Source organism: Bombus pyrosoma, linkage group LG11 (assembly GCF_014825855.1).
Source record: "Bombus pyrosoma isolate SC7728 linkage group LG11, ASM1482585v1, whole genome shotgun sequence".
In the NCBI taxonomy this organism is placed as follows: Eukaryota; Metazoa; Arthropoda; class Insecta; order Hymenoptera; family Apidae; genus Bombus; species Bombus pyrosoma.
In genome coordinates, this window is record NC_057780.1 from 7823829 (window position 1) to 7845611 (window position 21783).

At 42.5% G+C, this 21783-nt stretch overlaps 1 protein-coding gene across 3 annotated transcripts in view; it reads left to right on the plus strand.

Annotated features, from left to right (window-relative positions):
- LOC122572420 (fringe glycosyltransferase) overlaps positions 1 to 21783 on the plus strand; it is a 118153-nt gene that overhangs the window by 88145 nt on the left and 8225 nt on the right. For all 3 annotated transcript variants that reach the window (XM_043737362.1, XM_043737361.1, XM_043737360.1), the window contains 2 exons: positions 3131 to 3216; positions 20670 to 20835. In XM_043737362.1, the coding sequence (XP_043593297.1) occupies positions 3131 to 3216; positions 20670 to 20835 (252 nt within the window). The remainder of the gene's footprint in view (positions 1 to 3130; positions 3217 to 20669; positions 20836 to 21783) is intronic.

Consider the following 21783-nt stretch of genomic DNA (forward strand, 5'->3'; position numbering starts at 1 on the left):
GGTTGAAGATAATTCGACAACCTGTACGCTCGAACCTAACTGAAAGTTAACCCAAAGCTAACCTCCGGTACCAGCACGTTAAATAAGAGAAAACAAAGGGAAGAATGGTCCGTGTTAGCTTCGGTACTGCGCGTTCGGTGGCGACTTGACCCCGAGATTCCACGCGAGTCTTCACGGGTTCTCGTGACTTCTTTCTCCTCCTGTTATTCAAATGGGATCCCGAAAGGAAGAAAGAAAGGGCAGATCGCGGGGGGAAGGATGTTATCGGGTCTGTCCAATCGCCGGTGTATATCTAATGGGTCCGTGAAGTCCCATCCGTTTCCTCCGCCTTGTCATACGATGGCTATTGGCACAGCCGATTCACCTGACCACCGAACCGATCCGATGCTTTATTCGCGCCGCCGTTATCCGACCAACGAGTAATTAACATCCACCACGGGCTTACGTTCGATCGACGTTCCTTGGGGCATTTGCGAAAATTATGCCGCAGATTATAACCGCCCGCCATATTAAACTCAGCTTTTGCAGTCTCTCGAGGTTTGTCAACCCGCTGGAACACGCTCTTTTGAGATTTCATTGGATATCGCTGGAAATTGCCGAACGACCGATTTTTTCTTTACTTTCTGAGAAGCTTCAACTTTTGCAGAAACCTTGTACGAGTCGGTCAAGTTTTAGATAGAAATTTCGTAGCAGCTGTTCCAAGTTGACGTGGAATTTCGTCGATTCTTCGTGCGAGATCGCAGACAGAAATGCAGACATTTCCCGCGCGCTTCTTTCTGTTTAAAAATCTACGATTTGACTTCTAGCGAAAACCTACAACGACACGCCATCATTAATTCCAAATAATCCGCAGAAAAATCTTTGAAATCTTTTGCAAAACCTACGAATTTTCGCTATTTTGTTCGCGATTTCCTTCGAGCAGAAGCGCCTTGAGAAGAATCGAAGTACTTGGAATTATTAGATTCAAATTCTATTCAAAGTCTATTCGAATTATTACGAGTCCTCCGTTCTAGTTAGTCGCTCGAGGAACGACCGTTGTAGCTTTTAGCGAACAATTTTCATCCGATTGTTTCTGCCGGCGAATATTCATAGCTCTAGCCGGGCGACCCGCGCACTAAACGGTGTACGGGAGTATTGTCGGGTTTTTTGAGCATCGGGAGACCGGTTTCATTGGTAGGTACGCACGTGCAGCATGCCTCGGTTCACGGTTGTTCGTCATGTACCACGCCTAGCCTATGAGGAAAGGAGCACGAGTTCTAGACCGGCGGCGAGATAGTATCGCTGGCATGGATAGTAGAGAGTCCAGGACTCCTAGGAGTCTGGCTTTAATGGCCTGCGGCTATGATCGCGAGGAGATCGCCTCGACACGCTCGATTTCCTCGCGATTTCTCGCGAGTACGTTCTTAAGCAATCCGAAAAAAAACGTCTTGTCTATTTTTCGCTTTGCTATATGTCGATAGGAATTCGAAGAAATAAATTCGAAGAAAAAAGTTATATAATACTTGTGAAGTTTCTTTCTGCTTTTCGAATAAAACTTTTGATACGTATGTATATCGTAGATCGTTTTCGAGATTTAATTAAAATTCATTGCGAGTGTTATTTCCAACGATGTAAACCTACGTGTTTAGAAACTAAATTGATCAACTTTAGTTCTATTGTTATTCCGACTTTGTTATCTAGTCGCGTGAAATAAAAAGAAAGGAGAAAAAAGAATAAGAAGAAAGGAGCGATTTACATTCGTAAATTTACCTGCTTAGTATTAGATTTTTCGAATTTGATTCAAATTTTCTTTAGACGTCGTTTCCTACGATCGAGCTATAGCATCGAGTTCAACAGCCAGATCGATCCTCTCCGCTGTTCGTAAAGTTTTCAATTTTACTATCTAATTACGCGGATAACGTCTAACTTCCGTAACAAACAAGCGATTTGTATTCATCAATTTATTTGTCGCAAGCGGCTGACACGAATAATCGTGAGTTTCAAAGTAAATATTTGAGAAGTTCGCAACGCCATCGCGTTCCTTTACGTTCTAATTTATCGACTCTAAGAATATGGCTCGTACATGGAAGGGAAGTTGATCAACTCTGCTTAGTTTCTCAAAAATTAAATATCCATTAAATATATACGAAATGTACGTTCTTTTAATTTTTACGATTTATCGCGACAGAGATAGAAATCGGAGCGGCTTTGGTGCGCAGAATAGTCGAGGTCTATTCGACACGTGGCCACAGTATACGCCAGGTTTTCTTGCGACGATTTTCCAGGTCGTTGGGAGGTGCCCGATCGAAAACACCTTTCATCGCTTCCCTTGCCTCTTCCTTTTCGTCCCGCTCTTCCGTTGACAATTTCGCAAACTTCGATCGAACCGATTCTTCTTCTTTTTCTTTCACCTTCGCGAAGCTGCGCCCTTCTATCGTCTCGAGCGAAAGATTCTTCCCATTACGAAAACAAATATTCACCAAAGGAGACGACTTGCTATTTTCATGTCTGTATCGAGAAATTGATAATTAGGCTGCGGATACGCGATCAAAAAAAAAGCGACATTGAAATTTGCCTTACCTGCTAAGCTAATTAATAATTTATTTATTTTTATCTTATACGTTTCGTGCACTTTTGCGTCTTGGAATTTCCCCTAAATGCATAAAAATTCTATGTACGATCAAGAATTCTAAAATATGAGCAGTAGGAATGTTAAAAAATCCTGACTCACCGAGGAACGTCGAAATTCATCGTTTAAAAATTTATTTTATCGATAATTCCTATGGAAGAAATGTGAAAGATAATCGGATGCTCCGATCGTACCTGTCACCTCGCCTCAACCTTTTGTCCACGCGAAAAAAAAAAAACAAAATTTATTTCTTGATCGTACGTCAATCAATTCCAATCAAAGATCTCGGGTCGTAACCGTTAGCATATAGCTTGACCATAATTTGTCCCAAAGCAGGAACGCGTATCGATACGTCGAGGTGTAATCGATCGTGGCCCCAATCCGATAAGTCATCCACGATTATCGGTCGGTGGCAACGATCGATCGGCTGTCTCGCGGCGATCGATCACGATCTTGAATTTTTAAGCATTAGTATCTTTTCCGTGATCAACTAACGCGAATGATGTGGCTTCTCTGTTCCAGCAAAAGGTGAAATTCTGGTTCGCTACGGGCGGCGCCGGATTTTGCATCAGCAGGGCGCTCGCGATGAAAATGACTCCGGTTGCCGGGTAAGTTTCTATCGTTTCACTTAGAAATATACTTCATCAAAAATATTCTCCAATCTTCCGTTTGTTACGATCGATGTCACTCGCGAATTCCTCGAACATGTTTTACCTGTCGATAATCCATCGTCGATCGTCGATTCACGTGGCGTTATCGAAAAGAGAAAAAGGAAATTGGAGAGACTCAGGATTCCTATTTTGGTACGAGAGAGTGTTACGTATTTCTCTCGATTTTTCGAATTCTTAAAACTTGCACGACCTTCGATTCTGTCGCGTTTCCCTTTAAGTTTATGTTCTCGAAGCATTCATAACGCACCTCTACTTTTTCTCGCCGTTCCGCAAACTGCTGTTTAATTTCGCAATGATTTCGCGACTTGTACTCTTTGCAATTACTACATCGTAATTACTGCTGGTCAAAGTTACGTGACACCAATTGCGAAAGCGTTGAAAAAAGTGCGCAGAGGAATACACGCTGTGAGAATTAACGACGAGACGGCAGGAAAAATTCAAAATCCGCTATCTATCGCCATCGCGATGACACACTATGCACGCTGTCGGCCATAAATATTATCGCACCTACTCGTTTCAATCATTGCAAAACTCCAACGAATTTTACTTTATTTGGTATTCCATGTTACAAGACACGCACGGGATACCAATGAATTTACAGATTAACGACTCTTAGAATTTAATCTTGAAGTTAACATAAATAATCTCTGGAAGACACAATGTTTATGTTGAAATAATATTAGGTGATATTTATTAAACAAAATTACAGAACCAAATGTTTTTAAAATATATGAGAGTGATATGGTATAATTAACAAAGTATGCAAGTAAAGAATTTATGGATTGTTGACAGCTGGCCAGTTACTCTCAGACTGGCTGTAGGTAGTGACCCATGGTCCCTTAAAGATTTTGAACCCCACTCTCTATACAGCAGTGAGTATGATCTGTGTAAGTGTCCTGTTCAAATGCCTGTGTAGGTGTCTGTATAAGATTATTTGTATCTATGTGTGTAACATCGTGGTATTCCAACAACGACGAAATAACGAAAAAGCAGAAGCAGTGGAAATACAGCAATTTCCATTATGATTTCTATTATTGTTCGATTTAGGTTAACGTCACGACGTGTCTAAATATTTATAGCCGGCGATGTATCTGCGTATCAGAGTATTTTATTTCGTCGATTCTTTCCAACGAGACATTTATTTCTTTCGCCAATCGCAGACAAGACAGCAGCTCGTTGTCTGGAGTCTGATTCGCGAAGTAGAGAGGAATCGAAGGCAAACAACGGGGCAGTGTTAGCCGCCGGTAAATAATGATTGACGAGGGTCCGCGACATAAACGTCGTCAGAGTTGAGCTCGAATTGCTTCTCGAGACGAACTTATTGATAATAACGCGGATAGCCGCGCGACGTCGCGTTCAACCATCCTGATTGCTCGTCGTTGCCCGCTTAAGTGGAATGACTCGTAGCGGTTTCGAGACTCTGTAGTTTGACAGATCGAATCGTTTCAGAAATCACGGATAATCGATGCGCTTCGCTCGTCATTTTCCTCCGTGCCAGATTTCTTTCACGTGCACGTCACAGTACTTTACGCTCGTTTCGATCGACGAGCACGTTTCATCGTACGATGACGAAGGATACGTCCCTTCGAGATGGTTTAGATGGAAAAGAGGGAGTCTCGATGGTGAAAAAATTTCTCTCGTCGATTTGCAATTGACGGAACTTGGCGCGTGGTGGAGGCGGAGTTGGCGATTTATCGATCGGACACGTGTCGCGATGGCACGATTAAGATAGTCTGGGACAACCACGGACTATGGCAACTTCGTTTGCAGCGATGTGACATTGATCGCTTCTCTAGTTACTCGATTACATTCTCAAAACGTTTGTTCTTCGCGCATGTTCTATTTTTAACACCGATACAATAACTTCAGCCTACTTGTTTATATCGTACACGTGCTTGCACTTTCGATTGTTCGTTTACTCGCTTCCTTGCGAGTTTCTTTACTTTCTCCATCGATTCTTTGAATTCTTCATTAGCTCGTATAGCTTTCAACACGTTAATTGCGTTTCGCCCGTATTGCATTAAAAATACAAAAAGATACAGCGTCAGAACTACGAACAAACATATTTGTAGCAAACATCGAGAAATATATTTGTATTAATATGAAGAAGCGATTTCGCTGAAACAAAAGTCGTACATCTTTGAACGACGAGGGCGAGAAAAATTGTACATTAGGGGGTTAAAAAACCTACCCAGTGTCCATTAACGGCGAAACAATCAAGCACACGTCAATCGACAAACCGAAACGCCAAAGAAACGCAATCTCTGCAGACATCGTGTGGCGTTTTTTCCAGCGTTTCTATAGATGATATTCCCCCGGTTCCAATATCCTCCTCCCACAGAAGAACGGAGGAAGAAGAGACATTCGGATAGACGGACATGCAGGTAGGAGGAAGAAAATCGAAGCGGCAGACGAATGAAACTGGCAAAAAGCCCGGCACCTGGGAGGGCTTTCGAATCGCTGCGATCTTCCCTGGCCGCGTTTCCCTCTTCTTGTCCACGTAGCATACACGGTCCTGGCATTATCCTGCGCCTCCTGTACACTGGTTCCCTTCGTGTTGCAACACGTCCGCACAGAAGGCGGAGTAGAGAAGCGGAGGAGGAGGAGGAGGAGAGAGAACGGTGCAAGTGCATCGAACCGCTTTCTCATTCAGGGACGTTGCCACTGTTCTCTGCCTCTCTTTTCTTCTCTCCCATTCTCTCTTATTTTCTCCTTTCCTTCTTATTTGCTGGCCGGTTGTCTCAGTCACCGATTGAAGACCCTTCGATGTACCAATTCTCCATTCTTTTCCACCTCTTTTTCACAACGTTGGAATGTTTCGTTCCACGCGTCCAACGAGAAGGTCCGGATCGTCGATAGTCGAATCTCCTTCGGTTCACATCGCATCTCCGTTTTTCATGGAAATGGGAAATTTCGTGTTTCGCGTTTACCAAGATCGGGATCACCAGCGCACTCGACGTTCTTCTTCTTTTCCCTTACTCGTCGGTATGGATGGATAGAGAATTTCATTTCTCGGCACCAGCAGAACTCTCGTTGTCCTAATTTCCCTTTTTCCTTCCTATCAACGAGAGAATGAGATCGTTCGCTTCTGCGAAGGAAGGGGCGAAATATCTTTCAGAGCCGACGTTGTCCTATTCTTCTTTTCTTTTCTTTCGAGCAAGGGATATGATATTTTGTAGAGCTTTCGCCACGCTAATTTTATTTTCTCTTTGTCAAAGAAGGCACGAACATGCTCCTCTCTGAACAGAGTTAGAAGTTAGGGAAATCTTCTCCCGCTGGTTCGCTAGGAAACGATAAAGGGAAGAGATATGCGTTTCAAAGAGGTTCAATTGGTTGAAAAATGTTGGAAATCGCTGGACGCATTGTATCGGGTTAAAGCTGACTCGGTACGCAGCAAGAAACTAACACGCCTCTAAGGTATTTTCAAGCGTATAACCGACTGTTATTTACGACGTTCGGCAGTCGTAACGGTGCATCGAGCCTCCTAACTGTCGATAATTTTCCATTAACGTCCGTGCCATCCTCGTTTCGTTAATAGCCGAACAAATCACCTTTACGGGTTCTTCGAACCACCACCATCGCGGCTACTTCTTTCGCGCGTTTCTTCCCTCCGACAATGTCACCGCGATAACTATTCTCTTCTATTCTACTTCCAGGTTACTCAAAAACCAGCCATTCTAATTAATTTTCTTTCAAGTATCGTGCATCGAATTGCATCGTTAATTGCATCGGATGTCATTGAATGCAAACATTCTTCTTCTCTTCGGGATTACAGGGATCTCCAGATGACAGGCAATTAACCCTACAATTTCATTTTCTATTAACGTTACTGTTCGTTTCATAAGACGCGTCTTCGTCTTCTGTGTTTCTCGGAAATCAGAAAGATTTCGATATAGTTGTATCACGATGGTTATCCATTTCCACAGTATATTATCGTTATCGAGCTATTATCATTTCATGCAAAGTAACGGCAAAGTCCTTGGACATTCTGGCTCTTAGCATTAACCGCGAAAAAACTCGCTGCGCCGACATTATCGTTAATGCGCCGACGAAACGATCGAAAGCGTTAAAATAACTGCACGAATAACGAAAGAATATAATCTCGATAATCAGTCGTGACAATAATTGGTCGAGGGAACTTAATTATTAAAATTACGTTTCGCTGGCGAGCGTTTCAAACTCGCTCTCTGAAATCTCCATCGCGAGCATCGCAGAGGATCAGAGTTACCAGCGTTGCCGCAAGTAGACCGTGGATTTTTAAGCAAACTCATATTATTTCAGAATGTAATTAAAAATGTAGAACGCCGGTAAAAAATTGTTTTACCTACCAAACGTCGTAGAAAGCACTATACTTTGGACATTATACGCATTGTGTGCATTCCGTGCGATCTTGCACAAATTTCCTACGCAAATTAAAGTCGAGCCTGGTCACGAGTGTGAAAATTTCATTCGATTCGATTCGATTTTTCTAAACGCTCGCAAAGTCGCAAAGCTAATATTAATATAAAAAGAAAAAAAAGAAGAAAAAGGAGGAAGAATGAAATTTACGAGTAGTTCGGTTTGAATTCTATTGATCGAAGGAAGATCGATCGATTCCGCGAAGATGTCGCGATAAAGAAGGAATCTCGGTGATTTTTCCCTTTCATTGGCCGTCCGTCCGAGTCGTCCACTGGTTCAGCTGGATCTCGCGGAGATGGGTCTTAATTAACGACGAACGTGCGTTCACAATGGGCCTGCACAAGCTGATTGCCACCCACGTGCACGCACGCACCCGCGGCAACTCGATTCTGTGTTTCGTATTCGTTCTGCTACCGCTTCTTACGAATGTCGGCTTATTTTCGTCAAGATGCAACTTCATTAAGAAATCCTCGCGATATTGTAACTTTTCGTTCTCGTAATATCAAAATGTTTCATATGCTAGGTTGTCCGGAAAGTGTCTTTCTTTCGCAAACGTGTTTTTTGCAACGGTATATAATTCGACAAATAATATAAAACAGAAAACATTGCGCATAAAACGAAAGAAACTTTTTGGACAACTTGATATATGTAGGTATTTTCGCCAGAATTAATGTTGATTTTTATGTAGATACGGACATAATTATATAGATCTGTCTACTTTAACTTTAATAATATCATCTGATGTTATTAAACCTGATACTTGAATCTAATTAATTAGCACGTAAACGATAGGATACAGGCAACGATCTTGCGAATATCTTTTGCAGCGCCGTATTTTCCCATATTATGTGTATTCCATGCATTTTTCAACTTTCCATAAATGTACGAGCATTCGCGCTTTGCGTATCACTGTTGCGATTGGTATTAAACGTTTCACGTCGGTGAAGCAGAGAAATACTCGCGAGCGACTGTTCATTTGAACGAATACGAATTAAATTGGTCGACAAACGATTTAGATTTACCATCGGGCTATAGCAAGATTGTAACAAGATATAATAAATATCGTTGTTACGATTGACATGAAAGATTTCACATTAACGAGTAAAGGAATAGTCGCGAACGACGATTAAAATCGATAGTACGAACTGCATTGGTTGATAATCGATTTCAATTTACAACGCTTACGATTCCGTAAAAGAATAAAAACTTTGTGTGCTTTTTAATTTTCACTTTCTTGCAACATTTACGTGGCATTCCTCCGAATCATGGCGTGTAATCAACGTTGTAGTGATTTCGACAGTTTCCTCGTGATACCGATTAAAACACGTTTTTCGAGTTTCTTTTGCATCTCTGCAGGTTGAACAGGTTTATTTGTCGAGAGACGCGATTAATCATGCTCGGCACTCGCGTTTCTAGTGCTCGAACTGGTCTTTTTCGGTGAAAGTGAGTTTCAGGGGAAGAGAGATTAATAAAACTGGAACCTGTGCTTTTGGAAACGTCCAGTTACATTTTGTCTGGGGTTAATAAACCAAGTTTTTCGATAGAGTTTCCTTGTCGTAGTTGATTAACAGGTCTGCTAAATTCTAATTCGATTTGTTCTTATTCAAAGAGGGAAAACGATAAAATCCTCGTAGATAGAATCGACTCTTTTGCGCTCTACCGATCTTGTTCCAGCAACGATGTTACTTTTTGTATTCTTTTTGTATCGATACAAGGAAGGTAAAGAAGCTACTGCGGAAAATTTGCAAACATTTCGAGTGTTTTCTTTTGCGAAACAAAATCCTTGATTTCGAAACGTTGTTGTCTCTCTACAAACGTACAAAATATGGAATATGTAACAAAGTAAAAGAACCATTAAAACGTACGGAATATTAAAAGAAACTGGGGAATATAATTATGCGAGCGACTCTAACGGCATAGTTGCCGATCGAGCATAACAATTTTTAAATCGAAGACAAACTACCTATTCTCTAGGCTCTTTGGAGCACGTCCAATTAATTGAGACAAGTAACGGTAGCCACTTACTGTTAAACGATTTAGTGTATGGAAAGTGTCTTGCAAGCTATCACTGCGTAGGAATTGGTAGAGTTGAACTACAGGTTCAGCCAGTTAACAGCGAATGGTTTGGGAAAGCCTACTCGACTAGAAAAATTGAACGAAACGAATTTACTCGACTGAAGCGTTTTACCGAACCGTTGGACGAAATTTTACTGCCCACGCGCGATAAGTTGCTGAATATGGGTTGTCCGGAAAGTGTCTTTCTTTCGCAAACGTGTTTTTTACAACAGTGCACATTCGTACAAACGTGACACCAAGTCTGTGAAATGTCGCCGTGTTTATCTCGACAGAACGAAATGGATCGTACGTAATTCGACAAAATAATATAAAGGAAAAAACACTGTGCGTCTATTATTTCCTCATAAAACGAAAGAATCTTTTCGGACGACCTAATAACTCGATTGTTCGATTTAAATCGACTCTTGAAAAACACAGACGCCTAAAATAACGATATACCGGGTCGCGACAAATATCGATAGAACGAAATGAAACCCCTGAACCGATGCCACCCTCGAAAATTGAGTTTCTGCCTAGCAGCGAAGGAGCCGGAATACCGAGACGGCTTTTGCACGATCAGAGATCGGCCGAAAATTTAGGCTGGCGAGCCATCAGGTAGCCGGGTCGAGTGATCTATAGATCGGCGACGGATCCACCGGCCACGTATCCGTAGGAATGCCCAAATTGGTTTGGTCGGCCGCGGGTTTATAGACGTTGCAGGCCGCGATCGCGCGGTGGAATCCAATTAGGCGAGCAATAATGGAATCAAAGAGATCCTTTGGACGCTTCCTTCGCTTCCTTCCCTGTCCACCATCTTCACCTCTCCACCCGCATCTTCGATACGTGGGACTCGAGAGAGGATCCGTTTATCTCGTTCGCCTCGTATTTGTTTTTCTATGAAAATGTCGGTCGGTTAGGAGGAACGAAGCGAATGGATGATTAAAACGCTCGACGACAGTAACGGGCTCGTTGATGGTCAGGAAATACCAACGATGCCGCTTTTTACGGCGACGATAAAGCCGTCAGCTGTTTTATTAACGTGTTATATGGTTGGAATCGATTTGCTTGGTGTCCAACTATGTTTGAATAATTTCTTCTCTGCTTTCTCTCGCTTATACTATACGTTTTTTCTTTGCCGCTTTTTATTGCAAGTTGGAACGACGATGATGTCTTAACCTGATTTTCTAATCTTCCGGGTCGTTGATCTTCGCAGCTACCAGAAAGGGAAGCGTGGAAATGGTCCATCGATCGAGTCGTCGCTCCCTTACGCTTCACCATACCGACGACACATAGTTTTTGCCGTCGTAGTTTTTACTTTTTCGTTTATTGTCGCGGCGAGAAAGATACGTACCAGGGGAGGAGCGATTTCGGCTTGTGGAAAAGCTTGGGAGTTTTCCATCGTGACACGCATGGGAATAACCAAGTCGTCGTAGGCAATCGAGATTTAATCTCTTCCTCGGAGACTTTTATTTTTAGAAGATATTCCATCGTGGAAAATTCACCTGCTTTCGCCGAAGCAAGCTTCACGTATTTTCAACTAATAAAAGAATATGATCGGAGCTCACGTGTAATATAGGGTGTTCCGAAATCATGGTACAATCGGAAAAAAAAAATATATATATATACAGTAGCCTTGTATTACATAAATCTTCCAATTAAAAACCTCAAGATTTTGAATTCCGATCGTGACTTGCCTGTTGTTTCAAAAGCAAAGAAAATTTCTATCATAGAGCGATCGTTATTCGTTTAACCGCGACATAGTCAAGTGCATGCGTACTCGGAGAAGATTCAAAGCCGACTTTTTCGAAACAAAGCCACATTTTCGACTTATTTTCACCTGCTGCGGGTTGTACCACGAATGTGCAAAGCGTGCAAGAAGCGAAATCAAAATGAAAAAATTTCTTCAAATCAAATCGACGTTGAAATGGTCGGCAGAGACGGTAGAGACGTTTATACTGGACGCATCGCGGAATATACGTCTCAATCGAATCGATCGTAAGCGACGTTGGGGCGTCCATGGAACGATCGATAACGATCCATCGCGTCTCTTTCTCCGGGATCGAGAAGCGATCAGGCCTAAGGCGGTTGTTCGATCGGCGATCGGAAACGATTCGAAGCGGCCCGAACGAATGAAGTGGCGATACGTGCGCGACGTGGCCGATAGTTTCATCCGGTACGGTGGCTCGATCGCGGGATCGATAATCGATCTCGAGGCTCAACCGTTCCCTCCGTGGCGCCTCTTTTCCTTTTCGCGTTTCTCCTTTCTCTTTTCGCTTTCGAGCCATGTTTCTTTTCGAACATTTGATGGATTTAGTTCCCGATTTATTTATTCGAGAATGTCCACTGCCGATTAGCTTATGCGAGAATGTCAATAAGCGGCGATCAAATGGTAATACGGAGACTTGTCGTGAATTATTTTGGCAAAAAGTTTCTTTTATTTTATAGCTAATCAGGCAAAGGTTTCTCTGAATTCGCGTAAAAATCGAAAGGTGCCTAGTATGCAAGAATGTATCAAATTTCTAGAGCAAAATGTTCGTTGTAATATTTGGCGGATGAAACAAGTCTCTGTTTACGTCTCGTTCGTAATAAATTTGCATAAAAATCCGCGATCTAGCTACTAGAGATGTTCGTAAATTTTTTTTCATCTTTTGAAACACGAAAGAATCTGATTTCGACTTGATATCAAAGTCGTTAAAACTCTTTTCGTTTGCTCCGATCTCGCTGTCCAAATTGGGACTTAAAGGTTCGAAGACCGTAGCAGGTTAATTTCACTCTCACGGAGGTCCATTAAAATGCTCTTATTTTAGAAACTTTCCCTTCTTTCTCAATTTCGTTAGTTGCCTAATTAATGTAAATAAAAATCCAAGTACATCAGAATCGAATCTTTCCAAACTGGAAAACTGAAATCACCCTTCGCGAAAATCAGCTAATCTTACAAATCTAACAATCTCAAGTTTTTCTTTGTTCAGGTAAAACTCGAACAACGTCTCTTTAGAACGCGTTACCTAATTAACCTAAATGAAACCTCGTTTTACACTGATGCAGATCTTTCCAAACTGGAGAATAAAAATAAAAATAAAACCATTCACTTTGTTAACTTCGAGCTAAAATTCGAGCTCAGTTTTCCTATTCAAAATCGATCGTCAAATTGGAAGAACGCCTCTTTAGACCACGTTTCCTAATTAATCTAAATAAAAGCTTGTTTTGCGCGGATACGCGTTTTTTCAAATCGGAGAACCAAAATTCCAAGTTAGTTTCTCCATTCAAAACCAATCGACAAATTCGAAGAACGTCCTTTGTAGACCAGGTTCGTTAATTAACCGAAATAACGCCTCGCTTCACGCGGAAAAAAATCTCCACAAACTAGAAAATTGAGATTACCATCTCGTCGCAAGTCCGTTAATTATCCACCTTTCCGCGAAACCAAAATTCGAGGTCAGTTTGCCCATCCAAGTCAGATTGGCAATTTAAAAGGCAAACCTAAATAAAACCTTAAAAATAAGACTCGGATACAAATCTTGCCAAACTGGAGAATTAAAATTACCATTCACCTGTATCTATCAACTCTGTAAATTACACACCTTTCCACGAAACTATAGCTCGGAGCTAGTTTCCTGCTCGTCCAAGATCGATGAGCAAATTCGAGGAAGCTTGTTTCGAGAACTCGTCATCGGAAGCGTTCCTTTTCCCTCGCGAGAAGCTCGCCCGGAATGCCTCGGAGAACAGGGCGAAAAACGGGCCGTGAGATAAACGGAAACTAAGGAAGAAACGAAGAAAGAAAGAAAAAATAGAAGCAAGAGAAAAAAGAATCGTCTCAAACGGTGGTGGTATCAGCGAAATCTGTCCTTGGTTATTTAGCACCGGACGAAGACGGAAAGCTTCGATTCCGCTCCCCTCTTCGGTTCCTTGCCGTGTAACCCCAAAATTTCGATTTCGTCGCGGGCCCCAGGTATTTTAACGAGGCCGATATTCCGTGTCGGCGCGCTGCCGAAAGGACACCGGACGACGGACCGACGAGACGACCGGTCGCGCAACGCGCCTGAAAAAGACGTGAAACCATTGGTCAACTACGAGAGAAACGAGGATGAAGATACTCGGAGAAAAATAAAGGGAGAGGGAAGGTCCGAGGAAAGGGTACGCGATTTCGGGACTAATCTGGCCAATTAAAAAGAGCCGAGAGATGGGCAGAGGCACGGTGGATTCTCGAATCCGGCGATGGTATTCGCTAATGAGCGCTTCTCTCTTTCTCTCTTCGCGCTAGCGTTCGTTCGCCCATCTTTTTCCTTGTTAGAGCCTCTCCTCTCTGCCGTCTCCTCGATTTAGACTTTCTCCTGACCATCGACTCCTGGAAAACGTTAATTAGACGCGCTACTTTTGCGTACGCGGCCAAAGAGATCGCGGCTAATTGGGCCGGGCATAGCGGAAATTTTCCATGGGACGCCAGTCGGTTGCCCGTTTCTTCAGGATGGCAGGCGAGCGTGAGAAATTTGTCGCGACTACGAGCAAACAGGGAAGAAATTGTTTACGCGGTTCGATTTTTCGGCGTTTCAAGAGAGACGCTTGTGGCAGAATATGGCGGAATAGGGGAAGCTTTTTGTCAGATGTAGGGGGAACGATAACAAACGGGGAGAACGGCGTCGCGGATCGATTTTCGCTTTGGGGATCTTGCAAGGGCTCGAACAGCCGGAACGTGGTCTTTGTAATTGTTTATGGGAATTGCAATCTTAATTGGGTGGGAATCGCGTCGCAATGGTACGTTACGTTACTCGTTTTAGTAGCCGCCGTCTCAGTTTGTTAATATTTTTGTTTGTTTGGTGAAATCATTAACGCGCAGCTGCTTTAACGTTTCGAATACGCCAGTCGATGCAACGAGAATTTCGTGAAACAAAGGCTGTCGTCAATGAGCGACGACTGACCATATTGTTTTTAGTTTCGTCGTACGTTTGCGTTTAGGGGAAACGATTTACGAAAATGAGCTCATAATTTAAAGGGTTAACGTTTGAGAAAACGAAAACTCGAGTGTATCGCTTGACGATTCGTGGAGAAGATTTAATCTAATAGTTTGGACAACGGGATAAAATTGGAAAGGATAGGATAACCGTATAATGAAACGAGTTAGGCTATCGAAAGAAGTAATCGAGGATCTCGAAAGAGGGAACTTTGTAGCCGCGTTGTTTTATCTATTCAAGCGCACCTGCGCGTCTTCCTGCTTTTCTTGCCGAGGGCCGGGCAGTCCTCGTTGCATTGCAAATGCGGATTGTTCACGACCTAGCCTAACGAGTCTCGGTGAATCGTATTCGTGAATGACGAATAATTTCATTTGATCGTAAAATTTATTCGTCTTCACCGATATTGCTATCTTTTATTTTTTTTAATTAAAAATAATTAAACGAATCGCAATAAGTTTTTGACAAAGTACCACACAGCAGGAACAAACGCGGGTCAAATGTAAGAAGCTACGAGAGGTATCCGCACAGTATATGCTTTTATTTTCCAATTAGCTGATACAGCCTGCCTTTGACTGTGATTTTACGTAATCTTTACCAATAATATGACCGACAATTTCGCGAGTTTCTATTGGCTCGGTAAACGTCCTGTAGTCCGTGAACCAACATCGATCGTTGCACAGCGAAGTCGCGAAACTTCTAAACACGTTGCACGAAGAAAAGGAAACACATTGCTTGGGGGCGGGATCGTATTGTCCCGCTGTATCGGTGGCAGCGATTCTAAATAAAACAGCGGGGAAGGTCGCTGTTGCGTTGCAAAGATCCGTAAATCGCGTCTGATTCATATTTCCGACCTTTGTTTCTTTTTCTCATGGATCGATGTTTCGCATACCTGAAGCTTACTAGAGAAACGCTCTTTAAAATGATAAAAGCCTGGTCAAAATTCACCCAGTAGCTGTTGAGATTAGCCGGAAGGTAACGGAAGCTTGTCGGTAACTTCATTTTGTAACACGTATAGAAGATAAAGCGTTTCTTTATCAGGTTATGCATCTCATTTTCATAGTATCGAATTTTTCTTGTCCTACGAAAATATTGGCAAATTGCATGAGATTTAACGCACTCAAAGTTCATTCGTATGTAACGCAATTAATTAGCATGTAAATGCTTCAATGAATACAATGGCGTACGAATACCTTTCGCAGTCACTATAGTTATTATTCACGCAAGTAGATAGATAACGAATGACCGTGGCGTGATTTTGTTATATTTACTGCAATCTGTAATAATAAATATGCAATTTGCAACGATAAACAACAGATGGCAAAGTTTGAATTCCGAATGACAAATTAACGGCACATTCGCGAGTAAATTTATTCATCAACGAAAGTTTTACAATAACGTATTTATTCGAACAATTACCTAGATAAAAATTTATTCTACCGACCGTGCCTTATCTTCGGTCGCCACCGCCGCCGTACCGATTTATCCTCGTTTCCTCGAAGAACCGATGGGACAAATCTACGATAGGTGGCCAAGAGGAGGCGGCGAGCCTTTGAGACATTTGTCCGTCGGTGTTCTCTCACGTTTGCGCAGCCCCCGAGAACAGGAGGTGCCGCGCGATATACAAGCGGCCCCATCGTGTCCGCGACTACCGGTCGCCGCTCTAATTGGCACGATTTATGTCCGCCGCGGGTCGCGCGTCTTCTCGCCCTAGCTGCTCGATCAACGTCCACCCAAATTTTCGTGCTTTCCTTTTACTTTGACGAGTGGAATGCCTGCTGCCGCCAGCCATAGAGATATTCAAGGAATCGGAACTTTAAGCCGATCCAAAGGGTTCAATTCTGAACGTGCGTTGAGACGCGAAAGTCGCTGAGACTCCGGAGAAACCTACGGTATATACACGGTGTTCGTTTACAGGTGTGAGAAAATCTGAGGGGTTGATTCTTGAAGCCGAAATAACACGAAAATCAAGAATATAAAAATTGCGTTTTTGCTTTTGTTTTTTAGTTATCGACAAGTAAAAATTTTCGGTGTAAAAATGTAAAAGTAAATGTATATATCAGAGGACGTGCTGATTAATTAACTCCGTAAAATTGGAGCGCATAGAAACGCGACAAGTGCGAATGCTATTTCTTTTTTTAATTCCCTATTTACTATACAGGGTGTGCCGTATAACTTCATTATCCGAAATATCTCGTTTTACTTCGATGGTATTGAAAAAGCGTTTCAGGAATAAGTTGAATGATTTCCGGGGCAACGTAATTTGACGCGATTAGCTTTCAGCGTAGGTGGACGCCCGCAGGAGATACGACCGTCATCGATGTTTCTTTTAATACGGCATCATATGTTTTTTTAATACATCGGTCGATCCAGATGAACGTTCTCTGTAAGAACGTAACAATCTATTTAAGTCGAAAAATTATTAGATTTGTCTTTAAACTTTGAATTGTCTTTCATACAAAAAAGGGGGTCTTCGTTTAAAAGATAACGCAACTGCAGAGTGCGCGTGCATCTTCGCACTTGCGCTCGTTCATCTTCTTTCTCCCTCATCTTTTCCTCGTACTTATCGTTATCGAGGAAGACGCTGGAAATTAAAAGTGTGTACACCTTGTATATAGAATTTGCGGTTATTTATGCCGTCTCCTTAAGATAAATTTTATGCACGATCTGGTTTCCCTTTCGAGATGTTGAATATTAATCATGTATCCGGATAATGTGAAATTGATAACTGTGTAAAAACTGGTACCGATCAAGTTCGACTCTTGAGAGGTTCATATACATATAGTGACGGATAAAAGAAAGTTTATAAAATGAGGAGCAGGTGTACAAAGACCATAGTTGAACAAAATGAATAAATATAATGTGCAATACCATAGAACAAATGACTCTTTCCAACGCGATAAAGAACTTCTCGAGCAGAAGTTACTAAGACTCCTATGAATTTTAAATTTCCTTTTATCCGCCACTGTTTTTGTAAGTTCTAGAAATTCTAAAGAGCCGCCGGTGTTGGAATCTTCGAGAGAACGAATCCTCATTTAACCATCGAGTCGCGAAACGAACCTACGAATAAGGTCTGATCATTTAAGTCTGCGTTAGGTGTTGATGGTTGAAAAGAATCTAATTATCTTTGAACCGAGGCTCGTCACATTCAAGATGCTTACAAAGGGTAGCGACACACTTCCTGCACCCTAAATTCGTCAATCGAAATTCTCGACTCGTAAATCAACCAACTCGTGTATAATACACCTACAAAAAAAAAAAAAAAAAACAGTCTGAATCAACAACTTTGGGATAGAAGTAGAGGCGCTTCGAACACGCCATGGAAAATAATTTCAAGCTTGTCGAGGCGTGTCGCGGCGTGTTAGGCTCGCGTGGCACCGGAACAGATTCGCCACGCGTTCTCCACCAAGATCGAAGAGAAGAAAACGAAAGAGAGAGAGAGAGAGAGAGAACGTATTCGTCCAATTAATGGGCTGAATTATCGCGTAATCGATGGAAATTCGTTAGGGACTAGGAGATATCGGAGACGAGCGTGGTCAGTTAATAAATGCGCGGCGACTCGGTTTAATGCGGCTAACCAGTTTCCGGCGCGTCGCAGAGCGGGACGAGGACGACGACAGACCGACCAGCAGGTGCACATGCTCGCGCCGGCTAATCTACATGCCTGGAATGCCGGTAAATTAAGGAGCCGTCGTCCTCTTCCAGCTCCCCTGCATTCGACAATTAAACGGCCCGTCGTTACTTTCCCATTATCTGATTCTAATATTTCTCGCCTGGTCGAAAAGTCGCGGATCAAAACCTTTCCCCTTCGTTTTTTTTTTTTTCTCTTTATCTGGATCTTCGCCAGGATATTCAGATTACGTGTTCGAAGGTCGACGATCTCGAATCACGTTTTTCGTCGTTGATTTTGGTTTCGTTTCGGTAGGGTGGATTTAAGTCGATGAATGACGATAAACAGGATTTGGATGGATATCTGGTTTTGATATTGTTAGTATGCGGTCTTCAGCATGTTGGTTTTCAACGAACGATATGGGCAATTTCAATGCAAATATCGTTGCCCTCCTCAGGACCATTTTATTATTACATCGGAATGGATTTAATTTGGGAATTATGTATGTGGTCTTTTCAAGGCGTTGGTTTTAAATAAATGGACACTTTCGATGCAGATATTTTTGTATTTTTTATACGTATTTTGTTATTACATTCTCTAACGCGTTCCTTCGTGTGTTTCTCGCAAATTTCCTGAACATTTTAATTCTTTTATCTTCTGCTTTACCCTTTTTCTCTTTCGCATTTTCGATTTGCTAATTTGCGCATTGACGATTTATTCATTGCAGCTTAAACAAGGGTATACACTTACAGCTTTGAAAGAAAGTTAATAACCGTGCTACAACTTGTTAGTAACGATACATAAAAGCGCAAGTACGCTAAGACTGGACGTAAAGGCAATCGCAATATTGCGATTGGAAAATTCCTCGACCATTGCGTTTACTTCCCAAAGCTACTCTCCGCGATTAGCTAATTTGCGTATTCAAGATTCATGCGCTCCAGCTCAGAAATTGCTATGCTGTGACTTCTGCGTCCGACTTGATCGCAAGAGAAAATAATTTTACCATCTTTTCTAATTTTACGTAACAAGGACAAACCTAAATACCGCCATGTCAAATTACGCGCACCCTAACAAAATCTGCTACAAAATTACGCTATACCATTTTACCAACTAGATCAAAGTTTCAGATACTTTCTGTCTTTCGCTGTTACCGATAGTTTGAAGCATAAGCGTAAAAGTTAAAGCGACGTAAAAGCGATAGCGGAATTAAAAAGAGAATTCCACGACCGCTTTTTATTTACTCCAAACTCTGTTCACCTGGAATTTCGTTTACCTGCAAATGCTAGTCTCGTCTGTGAACGATTCTTTTTGTCCGCTATGCGCTATCGATCTTCAATTTCAATGAACTTCTAGCCGACGTTATCGCCAGAACGTAGCATAGTCCACGCTATCCGCGTCTCTAATAGCCATAAATAATAACACAGCCGCTCGCATTGGTCGCGTTTCCTGGTCACCCAGGCACACGCGTGTGCGAATACAACACGCGGAGGCGAAGAATTTATCGGCGTCGCGCTCGGTTTGCCTAGCTGCCCTCGACCGGCTCGTCCCTCTTCCGCTCTTCTTTTCTACTCCGTTTCGCATTGGCCACCCGACGCGAACCGGCCATAAACAGCGGATAATCCTAGAACGAGGTGGGCGCGGTCCACAGGGAAAGCCACGACACGATCCGCGTGGAAAAGGATGAAAAGCATGCGCCGAGGCCATAGAACGTTCCGTAATTCACGTCACAGGCCCGGCGTCCAGGTCCAGGTGAAATGGTATTCACGGACAGTTAATTTATTTCGCGATCGTCCCGGAATTTATTTCGGTCGATGGCTCGAGATTTCTGAAATAAATCACAAACCGAGTTTATTATTCCTTGAAACGTGTCCCGGAATATTAAAGGGGCTTGTAGATCTTGAAAGAGGGCGTAGGTGGAATAGCGAGTTCTCGGAGGTTCGAAGTGTTCGTAGAAAGATCGATGATCCTTGTATCAGAATAATTGTAACCAGAAGACGACGTTTTTCTAACTGACGTTGCAATTTGCACGTATCGCTTGTTCGAAATATCGTAGATTCGACGAAAATAATTTTTACATGTTCGCGATATGAATTACGTTTATACGAATTGTTTATACGAATCGCGATAAAACACATATTGTTTTTTGTTGCACTAATCGTGCCTCGGCAACTTTCACTTGTCGAAAAACTGAAAGAAGAGAAAAGAAAAAGATAGAAAAGAGCGTGAATGGTAGTACGCGATATGTTTGATGGATGATCGAACGATATTGAGAGGAGGAATTCGCGAGGACGCGGTCACGCGAGACGATTTCCTACGTTTGATCAGGTAATCGATGAGAGACATGGTGGATGCGGTTAACGGATGTTTGCGTTTGCTTGCAGAGGCGGGAAGTTCATCACGGTGGGCGACAGAATTAGGTTGCCCGACGACGTGACGATGGGATACATTATCGAGTACCTGCTGAAAAAGCAGCTCACAGTCGTCGAGCAGTTCCATTCTCATCTGGAACCGATGAAGTTCCTCAACAAGGACACCTTTGGCGAACAGGTGAGTGAAACGTTCGAACGACTGAATTTTATTCCGTAGAATTATAGAACTCTCCTTTTAGAATCATACTATCGTCTAATAAGTACAATAGATATTTGAACATTGGACGCTCAGCGATGTTAATCTAAATCGCGTGCTTCTCACTGCTTTTATTTTTCAATTAAATATTTCGTTTTAAACCTGTTGATTCATTCGTGTCGCGCGTATTTTACTTTATGACGTAGAGTGTTAAAGAAAATAAAGTTGGCAGTAAATAGAGTTTCGCAGTAATTGTAACGGATAGTTCCAAGGATCCCAATACTTGCGGCTTGCAGTGTATTTCGATTTCCCGAAGATTCGATAATTTCATAATTTCTTCGTTCTTCGATCGTTTCGACGTTTCTATTTCTTTTCTGTACTTTCCTTTTCAAACTTTCACAGTTGCAGAGCTCTATCTTTAATTTTATACGATACGGTCTCTACGCAATGTGGCAAATAAATACGCCGCTAGTCGAAACTGTTATAGTTAATATTACGTTTCACAGACAGCAGAAAGCGACGAAATTATATTTCTGCAAAATTCCACGGATTTGCTTCCGTCTAGCCGCGCTGAAGTCCTTAAATACTTGGTTCCGTGTTGAAAATGGTAATTCGCGGCGCGCTCGTCGAAGCGAGTACCGTTCGCGCTCAATCTCGGCTGCGTTCCACCGGCGGTGATTAATTGATCCGGTACGAGGCGGGGGATTAAAAAAAAGCCACGGTAGAGGGGCACAAGGGGGGAATTAAGATCGTACGGGTCGCAGTGTGAAGTCTAATCGCGGGTAATGGAATAATCCCCGCGATGAATCACCGTGGCTGTTGCTGCTGCCTCTTTCCTCGCTCGTACGCGAACAATGACCAATTGATTCGATCGTCGCGTTCTCCGTTCTTCCGGAGAACGCCGACCCCTCGAACTAACTCACGCAACCC